This window comes from Thunnus thynnus, chromosome 15 (genome assembly GCF_963924715.1).
Source record: "Thunnus thynnus chromosome 15, fThuThy2.1, whole genome shotgun sequence".
NCBI classification, from domain to species: domain Eukaryota; kingdom Metazoa; phylum Chordata; class Actinopteri; order Scombriformes; family Scombridae; genus Thunnus; species Thunnus thynnus.
In genome coordinates this window covers 138,810-150,317 of record NC_089531.1, presented here as the reverse complement: position 1 = coordinate 150,317, position 11,508 = coordinate 138,810, and the positions used below count along the sequence as shown (strand labels likewise).

Sequence of the window (11,508 nt, the reverse complement as noted above, 5' to 3'; positions counted from 1 at the left end):
GATCAATAACTAATTGATAAGCATGTATTGACAGAGATGTTAAAGACAATCACCGTTTGACTCGAAGTCAACTCCATCAGAACCTGCAGACACAAACACACACGTTTCATATTTGACAAACATAACCTGTTGTTGCAGTTTTGTGTTCTTCATATTTACTTCCTGTGGTAAAATGTGATGCAGTATATTTACTGCCGTATTGTACCTAAGTATAGTTTGGAGGTACTTGTACTCTTCTAGAGTTTTTCAGTGTTGTGCTTCTTTGTACTTTTTACTGCAGTACATTTCAGAGATGTTACTGCACTACTTTATCATCTGGTTACAAAGTTTACTTGTAAAACACACAAACTAGTATAAGTATAAGTATAAGTATAAGTATATAAAATATGTAAAGTAAATAAAGTATCTAAAGTACATATGAGCTGGTTTGTATAATAATACTTTAAATAACATATGGAGTATTTAAAGTGGAGTATTTGTACACTGTAGTGTTGTACTGAATGATCCGAATACTTTGTTCATAACTGGTTATAAAACAAACCGACCAATCAGAGACAGTTTACCTGCAGCTTCAGATTCACCTGAACAGATCAGCTCCTCTGCTTTTCTGTCTGAAATAAATGTTTTATTAAAGTTACTGTTACCTGCAGGGTGAGTCTGGGCAGCAGACAGTTCTCTAGCTGCTGCTGGAGAACCCGCAGAACCTGCAGAACCTGCTGAACCCGCAGAACCTGCAGAACCTGCTGAACCCGCAGAACCCACAGAACCCGCAGAACCCGCAGAACCCGCAGAACCTGCAGAACCTGCAGAACCTGCAGAGCCAGAGAGGAGAAAGAAGGTAGTTTTTGTTGTTCTCCCCACATTCAGAACTCAGAGTGCAGCAGAACATTTCTTCAGTTCATGATAAAGAAAATAAAAAGTGGAACTCAGTAAAGTTTTATTCGGTAGTAAAACTCATTCAATAAATATTTAAAATGTACAATAATAATAATATATAATAATAACGATGACATAAGTAATTGATTCTTTGTGATTACTGATTTTTGATTTGACCTGTCGGCTGTGAAGCTGCTGAGCTGCTCGGACCTCCAGCTGCTGAAAAACAAACACATAAAGAAGAATTCACTGAACACACCTGAACACACCTGAACACACCTGAACTCAACTGAACTCACCTGAACTCACCTGAACACACCTGAACTCACCTGAACTCAACTGAACTCACCTGAACACGCCTGAACACGCCTGAACACACCTGAACTCGCCTGAACACGCCTGAACACGCCTGAACACGCCTGAACACACCTGAACTCATCTGAACACACCTGAACACACCTGAACACACCTGAACTCACCTGAACACACCTGAACTCACCTGAACTCACCTGAACTCATCTGAACACACCTGAACTCAACTGAACTCAACTGAACTCATCTGAACTCATCTGAACACACCTGAACTCATCTGAACACACCTGAACTCACCTGAACTCACCTGAACTCACCTGAACTCACCTGAACTCACCTGAACACATCTGAACTCATCTGAACACACCTGAACTCACCTGAACTCACCTGAACTCACCTGAACATACCTGAACTCACCTGAACTCACCTGAGCACACCTGAACTCATCTGAACTCATCTGAACACACCTGAACACACCTGAACTCACCTGAACTCACCTGAACACACCTGAACTCACCTGAACTCACCTGAACACACCTGAACTCATCTGAACTCATCTGAACTCACCTGAACTCACCTGAACACACCTGAACTCACCTGAACTCACCTGAACACACCTGAACTCACCTGAACACACATGAACTCACCTGAACACACATGAACTCACCTGAACTCACCTGAACACACCTGAGCACACCTGAACTCATCTGAACTAATCTGAACACACCTGAGCACACCTGAGCACACCTGAACACACCTGAACTCACCTGAACACACCTGAACACACCTGAACTCACCTGAACACACCTGAGCACACCTGAACTCATCTGAACTAATCTGAACACACCTGAACTCATCTGAACTAATCTGAACACACCTGAGCACACCTGAGCACACCTGAACACACCTGAACTCACCTGAACACACCTGAGCACACCTGAACTCACCTGAATCACCTGAACACACCTGAACACACCTGAACTCACCTGAACTCACCTGAACTCACCTGAACACACCTGAACACACCTGAACTCACCTGAATCACCTGAACACACCTGAACACACCTGAACACACCTGAACTCACCTGAACTCACCTGAACACACCTGAACTCACCTGAACACACATGAACTCACCTGAACACACATGAACTCACCTGAACTCACCTGAACACACCTGAGCACACCTGAACTCATCTGAACTAATCTGAACACACCTGAGCACACCTGAGCACACCTGAACACACCTGAACTCACCTGAACACACCTGAACACACCTGAACTCACCTGAACACACCTGAGCACACCTGAACTCATCTGAACTAATCTGAACACACCTGAACTCATCTGAACTAATCTGAACACACCTGAGCACACCTGAGCACACCTGAACACACCTGAACTCACCTGAACACACCTGAGCACACCTGAACTCACCTGAATCACCTGAACACACCTGAACACACCTGAACTCACCTGAACTCACCTGAACTCACCTGAACACACCTGAACACACCTGAACTCACCTGAATCACCTGAACACACCTGAACACACCTGAACACACCTGAGCACACCTGAACTCACCTGAACTCACCTGAACACACCTGAACTCACCTGAACGCACCTGAGCACACCTGAACTCATCTGAACTCATCTGAACACACCTAAACTCACCTGAACACACCTGAACTCACCTGAACACACCTGAACACACCTGAACTCATCTGAACTCATCTGAACACACCTGAACACACCTGAACTCACCTGAACTCACCTGAACACACCTGAGCACACCTGAACTCACCAAAATAAACAAACAGAACAATAACTACTACTAATAATAACAAAAGAAAAACGTTTTTATTTTCCGGTTTGTGGGTAAAAGTGAAGTTTTTGACTTTTCAGTTTGATAAATTTGTGCCATGATCTCAGGTGAGTCATCAGAGATTCAGGACAGGAAGTCTCAGGTTAAGTTACCTGCAGACTCCACAGAAGAAGAGGAATGACCTCCATGACCTGAGAGAGAAGAAGTAAAAACATGTTATTATTGTTCAGTTTCACTTTACATTCTTTGTTTAGCTGGAACTGAAATCTACTGAAAGCTGTTTCTGATATTTTGTCCACATGAAACATGTTTCACTGTAACTCATGAGGACTTCCTCTCTTGTTCACCTGCAGAGCTGCCTGCTGCTCCTTCATTAGCTCCTCCCCCCGCCGCTGACTGACTGCTGGAGCCTGAAAACAAGAAACATGTCTGATTGTAAATAAAGATAACAAACATTGAAACTCTGATTTAAAACTTCGGACAAACAAAAACCATCATGTCATAAACAAACAGGAGAAACTTCTTTAAAAACTACATTCACATTTACTTTGTTGTAATAAATGTTTGTGTTCAGGATCATTTTAAACATCTGAACATTTTTACTGTATTTCTGTATAAATCATATATTTCTTCATGTATGTGAACATCATGTGACTCACTGCTGACATGCTGAAGGTCAGACGACGCACCCGGTCTCACACTCACACCTGCAATGACACACACAATTCAATTCAATTAAATTTCATTTATATAGCGCCAAATCATAACAGAAGTCATCTCAGGGCACTTTCACATAGAGCAGGTCTAGACCGAACTCTTTAATTTACAGAGACCCAACATTCCTCCATGAGCAGCACTGGCTGACAGCAGCGAGGAACAACTCCCCTTTAATGGGAAGAAACCTCAAGCAGAACTGGACGCAATATTTTTTTCCTAGGATGGCGAAGTCATGACCTACCCTACTCTGCCTCTGATTGGCTTACCTTGATATTCTTACCCTAACCGTAACCAATCTCGATCCTCATACCTAACCAACACAACCGATGAAGGCAATGAGTACAAGCCAGTCAGAGGCAGAGTAGGGGGGGTCATGACTTCGCCATCCTGGGAAAAAAATTTGGTGAACCGGACTCTAGGTGGATGCCATCTGCCTTGACCGGTTGGGTTGAGAGAGAAAGAAGGAAGGAGGGAGAGAAACAGAAAAGTATAATAACAATAATAATAATAATAATAATAGAAATAAGACTAATAATAATAGTAATAGCAATAATAGCGGGAGAAGGTGTCAAGGCAGGACACCCACAGGACCACGCCATCATCCCTGCACCATCTGTGGCCATGGTCCACAATTCAGATTAATTTACAACATCACTCCTCCTGGATTATACCTTTTATCATTTATTAATGATTTCATTTAATTTCCTCTCAAGTGTGAGAACCTTTATTATTTCTTCTGTTGGGAAGTTAAACTTTCTGTAAGCTCTTCACAGTCAAAACACAAACTCTGTCGGCATGTTTACACAATATTTCATGTTACGTTTACCTTTAAAATTGAAAACAAACTAATTGTAACTTTTCAAAAAAAACTGTAAATATTAAAAAGTCAATGCTGACATGAAACACAAGACATGAAGTGTTTACATCTTATAAAACAGAACCAGAACCACCATCTGGCTTCCTTCTTTAGGAGTGTTGAATATTTAGGGGACAGGAGCTGATGTGATTGGTCCGAAGCTTCGCTGTGACTGTAACAGTAACAGTAACATGTGACATCACTGCTGGACGTTTGAGGATTGATTTGAAGATGTTATTGATTAATATGAAGCCTCAGATGACATTTTTTAATAATAATAACAAAAATAACTATAATAACAATAATAACAACAACAATAATAATAGTAATAATTATACTATTACTACTAATGCTGATAATAATAATACATTTTATTTGCACTGCTGTGTTCATCCTTCAGTTCAGGTGAGCTCCAGCAGGTCGCGCTGTGACTCTGCTGTGTAAACCTGATAGAAACCTGAGACCTGCAGCATCATGTGTTGCTGGGCAGATTGATGGAGAAATTCCTGCTGGGAAACAGAGCGCTCCGGGATGTGGATCAGGTTGATCCTGGTCTTAATCTGGATTAAAGAGGAACAAACAAACTGTTCAGGAGGAAAAACCTGATCAGGATCCACTTACCTGAACCTCCGGCTGCTGCTGCTGCCGTGGTCTGCTGGATGCCAAGAAGCCCTGGGGGGGCAGGGGGTACAAGATGAATACAGCTTCTGTTTCCAGCAGGTGAAGTGAACAAAGTCAACTAACATAATTAATTTAAAATAGTCAGTTCAAACTGTTTCATCTGTTTGTGTTTATGCAGGTTTATGTTGGGAGGTTAAAGGTCAAAAGGTCACAGTTTCTCACCCTCACTCTTATCCTGACTCTTGGAGTCATCATCATCTGAAAGGAGAGATTAAGTTAGAGGCATTTATTTCTCTAATTAAAGAATTTTAAACTAAAGTTTACATTCAGATTTCTTTGCTGCAGACTCTTCTTCTGCTTCTTCTGACTCTTTATTTCTTACAGCTGTGATCACAAAGTAGCTCTGAGACATATTTCAGCTATATGCTAACATGCTAACATGTGGCCCTGTTTACACTTGGCATTAACATGCGTCTCCACATGCGTCCTAGGTGACCACTTGTGATCGGATCTCACTTCCTTGCTCTATATGCAAATAAACACATCATTACAGTTTGCAAACACCAAAGTCATTCATTATTAACCACCGGGGGTCTGTGTACCCTCTGTCCAAAGCTGTGTTCAACTCATTTGATAACAGGATAAACAAACGTGCATTGTGCCCCCTCATGAAAATCAAATGCCCATCCTATTTGCTGTAGCGCTGTATCGGAATATAGACGCATATACAGAGTTATATGCAGCAATCTCCCTGCAGCCGCCTCCATTGAGACACGCTGTGCGCATTTATGCACGAGACACAGCAGCGTAACTTCGCTGATTATTTAAATCTCTGACACGCCGACAGGATCAGTCAGTATCTAATGTTAATTAATGTTCTCTGTTTTTATACACATAGAAAAGGATAACTGTTACACACAGCCAAGGTTCATGCTGTGAAACTGTTTTTAGTAAAGCAGCCGTCCTCCTGATAAATCCTGAGCTCATTATGTCGAGCAGCAAAACTAATAACTGTAGTTATCAGCTTGACAGGACAGGAAACTATCCAGCAACGTTTAGCTTCTGAAATATTTTTAGATAGCCAAGTGAAAAACAAGTTATTTGCTGGTTTTGGTTTAATTTCTTTTCCAATTGCCAATTTGAAGAGGAAAACTGGTTAGGGGGACGGGAAAAACGGGAGATGTATTATGTTTTTAATTCACATGAAAAACAAAATAATGCATTTGTTTATCCTGTTATCAAACAAGTTGATGCCTAGTCTGTCTTCAATGTGGCCCAGGACGCATTGTGTTTACACTGCTAAAAGAATGTGGTCACATGCAGCCCAGACCACCTCCGAACGTGTGAATGATCAGATTTCAATACATCCTGACGGTGTCTTGGGTGCGTTTACACCTGTATTTAGAGCTGTCCACTTGTGATTGGATCAACCGAGATAGATGTTAATACCAGGTGTAAACAGGGCCACTGTTTACCATGTTTAGTTTAGCGTGTTAGCATGCTAACATTAGATAATTAGCTGTAAACACAAAATACAGCTGAGGTTGATGATGTCAGACATCGAATCACAGAGCTTCACATTTATCTTGGTTCATTCTTCATACGACTTCTGGAGGGTGCTGTCAGCTGCGTTTAACATACTGCATTTAACATGCCACACGCCGCATTTAACAGGCTGCATTTAACATGCCACACGCCGCATTTAACAGGCTGCATTTAACATGCCACACACTGCATTTAACAGGCTGCATTTAACAGGCTGCATTTAACATGCCACACGCCGCATTTAACAGGCTGCATTTAACATGCCACACGCCGCATTTAACAGGCTGCATTTAACATGCCACACACCGCATTTAACACACTGCATTTAACATGCCACACGCCGCATTTAACAGGCTGCATTTAACATGCCACACACCGCATTTAACAGGCTGCATTTAACATGCCACACAGCGCATTTAACAGGCTGCATTTAAGATGCCACACACCGCATTTAACAGGCTGCATTTAACATGCCACACACCGCATTTAACACACTGCATTTAACATGCCACACGCCGCATTTAACAGGCTGCATTTAACATGCCACACACCGCATTTAACAGGCTGCATTTAACATGCCACACGCCGCATTTAACAGGCTGCATTTGACATGCCACACACTGCATTTAACAGGCTGCATTTAACATGCCACACGCCGCATTTAACACACTGCATTTAACATGCCACACGCCGCATTTAACAGGCTGCATTTAACATGCTGCATTTAACGTACCACATTGCGTTTAACAGGCCACTTTTTAACATGCTGCTTTTAACACGGCATGTTTAACATGCTGCATTTAATATGCCGCATTTAATGCACTGTGTTTAACATGCCACATGCCGCAATTAACAGGCCGCTTTTAACACAGGCCACCTACCTTCCCCCTCCCCCTTCTCTGTGGCCTACCCTCCTCCTCCTCCTCTGTGGCCTACCCTCCTCCCCCTCCTCTGTGGCCTACCCTCCTCCTCCTCAGACAGCTCCCCCTCCTCTGTGGCCTACCCTCCTCCTCCTCAGACAGCTCCCCCTCCTCTGTGGCCTACTCTCCTCCTCCTCAGACAGCTCCCCTTCCCCCTCCTCTGTGGCCTACCCTCCTCCCCCTCCTCTGTGGCCTACCCTCCTCCTCCTCAGACAGCTCCCCCTCCTCTGTGGCCTACCCTCCTCCTCCTCAGACAGCTCCCCCTCCTCTGTGGCCTACTCTCCTCCTCCTCAGACAGCTCCCCCTCCCCTTCTGTGGCCTACCCTCCTCCTCCTCCTCCTCTGTGGCCTACTCTCCTCCTCCTCAGACAGCTCCCCTTCCCCCTCCTCTGTGACCTACCCTCCTCCTCTTTAGACAGCTCCCCCTCCCCTTCTGTGGCCTACCCTCCTCTTCCTCAGACAGCTCCCCCTCTTCTGTGGCCTACCCTCCTCCTCCTCCTCTGTGGCCTACTCTCCTCCTCCTCAGACAGCTCCCCCTCCCCCTCCTTGGTGTCCTACCCTCCTCCTCCTAAGACAGCTCCCCCTCCTCTGTGGCCTACTCTCCTCCTCCTCAGACAGCTCCCCCTCTTCTGTGTCCTACCCTCCTCCTCCTCCTCTGTGGCCTACCCTCCTCCTCCTCCTCTGTGGCCTACTCTCCTCCTCCTCAGACAGCTCCCCCTCCTCTGTGGCCTACCCTCCCCCTCCTCTGTGGCCTACTCTCCACCTCCTCAGACAGCTCCCCCTCCTCTGTGGCCTACTCTCCTCCTCCTCAGACAGCTCCTCCTCCCCCTCCTCTGTGGCCTACCCTCCTCCCCCTCCTCTGTGGCCTACTCTCCTCCTCCTCAGACAGCTCCCCTTCCCCCTCCTCTGTGACCTACCCTCCTCCTCTTTAGACAACTCCCCCTCCCCTTCTGTGGCCTACCCTCCTCCCCCTCCTTGGTGTCCTACCCTCCTCCTCCTCAGACAGCTCCCCCTCCTCTGTGGCCTACTCTCCTCTTCCTCAGACAGCTCCCCTTCCCCCTCTTTGGTGGTCTACCCTCCTCCTCCTCAGACAGCTCCCCCTCCCCCTCTTTGGTGGTCTACCCTCCTCCTCCTCAGACAGCTCTCCTTCCCCCTCCTCTGTGGCCTACCCTCCTCCTCCTCAGACAGCTCCCCCTCCTCTGTGGCCTACTCTCCTCTTCCTCAGACAGCTCCCCCTCCCCTTCTGTGGCCTACCCTCCTCCTCCTCCTCCTCTGTGGCCTACTCTCCACCTCCTCAGACAGCTCCCCCTCCTCTGTGGCCTACTCTCCTCCTCCTCAGACAGCTCCCCTTCCCCCTCCTCTGTGACCTACCCTCCTCCTCTTTAGACAGCTCCCCCTCCCCTTCTGTGGCCTACCCTCCTCTTCCTCAGACAGCTCCCCCTCTTCTGTGGCCTACCCTCCTCCTCCTCCTCTGTGGCCTACTCTCCTCCTCCTCAGACAGCTCCCCCTCCCCCTCCTTGGTGTCCTACCCTCCTCCTCCTAAGACAGCTCCCCCTCCTCTGTGGCCTACTCTCCTCCTCCTCAGACAGCTCCCCCTCTTCTGTGTCCTACCCTCCTCCTCCTCCTCTGTGGCCTACCCTCCTCCTCCTCCTCTGTGGCCTACTCTCCTCCTCCTCAGACAGCTCCCCCTCCTCTGTGGCCTACCCTCCCCCTCCTCTGTGGCCTACTCTCCACCTCCTCAGACAGCTCCCCCTCCTCTGTGGCCTACTCTCCTCCTCCTCAGACAGCTCCTCCTCCCCCTCCTCTGTGGCCTACCCTCCTCCCCCTCCTCTGTGGCCTACTCTCCTCCTCCTCAGACAGCTCCCCTTCCCCCTCCTCTGTGACCTACCCTCCTCCTCTTTAGACAACTCCCCCTCCCCTTCTGTGGCCTACCCTCCTCCCCCTCCTTGGTGTCCTACCCTCCTCCTCCTCAGACAGCTCCCCCTCCTCTGTGGCCTACTCTCCTCTTCCTCAGACAGCTCCCCTTCCCCCTCTTTGGTGGTCTACCCTCCTCCTCCTCAGACAGCTCCCCCTCCCCCTCTTTGGTGGTCTACCCTCCTCCTCCTCAGACAGCTCTCCTTCCCCCTCCTCTGTGGCCTACCCTCCTCCCCCTCCTCTGTGGCCTACTCTCCTCCTCCTCAGACAGCTCCCCCTCCCCCTCTTTGGTGGTCTACCCTCCTCCTCCTCAGACAGCTCCCCCTCCTCTGTGGCCTACCCTCCCCCTCCTCTGTGGCCTACTCTCCTCCTCAGACAGCTCCCCCTCCCCCTCCTTGGTGTCCTACCCTCCTCCTCCTCAGACAGCTCCCCCTCCTCTGTGGCCTACCCTCCCCCTCCTCTGTGGCCTACTCTCCTCCTCCTCAGACAGCTCCCCCTCCCCCTCTTTGGTGGTCTACCCTCCTCCTCCTCAGACAGCTCCCCTTCCCCCTCCTCTGTGGCCTACTCTCCTCCTCCTCAGACAGCTCCCCCTCCCCCTCTTTGGTGGTCTACCCTCCTCCTCCTCAGACAGCTCCCCTTCCCCCTCCTCTGTGGCCTACCCTCCTCCTCCTCAGACAGCTCCCCCTCCTCTGTGTCCTACCCTCCTCCTCCTCAGACAGCTCCCCCTCCTCTGTGGCCTACTCTCCTCCTCCTCAGACAGCTCCCCCTCCTCTGTGGCCTACCCTCCCCCTCCTCTGTGGCCTACTCTCCTCCTCCTCAGACAGCTCCCCTTCCCCCTCCTCTGTGACCTACCCTCCTCCTCTTTAGACAACTCCCCCTCCCCTTCTGTGGCCTACCCTCCTCCTCCTCCTCCTCTGTGTCCTACCCTCCTCCTCCTCAGACAGCTCCCCCTCCTCTGTGGCCTACTCTCCTCCTCCTCAGACAGCTCTCCTTCCCCCTCCTCTTTGGCCTACCCTCCTCCTCCTCTGTGGCCTACTCTCCTCCTCCTCAGACAGCTCCTCCTCCCCCTCCTCTGTGGCCTACCCTCCTCCTCCTCAGACAGCTCCCCCTCACCCCCTTGGTAGCCTACCCTCCTCCTCCTCACACATCCCCCCTCCCCCTCCTCTGTGGCCTACCCTCCTCCTCCTCAGACAGCTCCCCCTCCCCCTCGTCAGTGGCCTCCACGTCCTCCCGCTCCGCCTCTGCAACACACAACACGTGTCGTCTTTGAGAAGCAAATAAAATAAAATAACATAATCAAACATAATAAAACAAATTGTGTGTACTTTTACCCTCCACAGGAGCTGTAGAAACAGTCGTTACAAGAAAGACGACCATTGACACGATCAATATGTTTCTGTTGTGACAGAACAGAGGATGTTACTGTAGTAATCAATACAGATGAATATGGATCAATAATGTTCACCATTCAATAATGATAATAAACTTTTACAGTAACCAAATAACAATTAATACTAATCATTACCAATAAATCCTCATCAATCACCCTCAGTCCCAGCCATCAATAATCAATACATTTCAGTACCAACCCAAACCAATTAATACAACAACATGACTGTCAATAATAATCAATTCTGAGAAATACAGGTCAGCACCGATCAGCAGCAGGAAGAAAAAACAATCAATACTGATCAAACCAATGTATACTAATCCATACTAGTCAAAACTAATCAATATAGTCAATACTAATCCATACTAGTCAATACTAATCAATATAGTCAATACTAATCCATACTAGTCAATACTAATCGATACCAGTCAATATTAATCAATACCAATCAATACTAACAAATAGTAGATAGTGTAGATCAGACAAAACAGAAGAAGTAAAATCTTGTATCTCCAGTCGTGATGTTCTCAGGTA

The 11,508-nt window shown here is 47.5% G+C and overlaps 1 protein-coding gene across 1 annotated transcript; it reads right to left on the bottom strand.

Moving 5' to 3' along the window:
• Positions 1–1,033: 1,033 nt before the first annotated feature.
• On the bottom strand, positions 1,034–11,058 carry LOC137198520 (PE-PGRS family protein PE_PGRS5-like). The gene is made up of 8 exons (XM_067612404.1): positions 10,916–11,058; positions 10,760–10,825; positions 5,429–5,464; positions 5,207–5,257; positions 3,672–3,719; positions 3,360–3,422; positions 3,165–3,203; positions 1,034–1,095 (listed from the first exon to the last, which is right to left on the bottom strand). Exons 1-8 carry the CDS (start codon positions 10,959–10,961, stop codon positions 1,034–1,036), a joined length of 411 nt encoding a protein of 136 aa, XP_067468505.1. The 5' UTR covers positions 10,962–11,058.
• Positions 11,059–11,508: the final 450 nt, after the last annotated feature.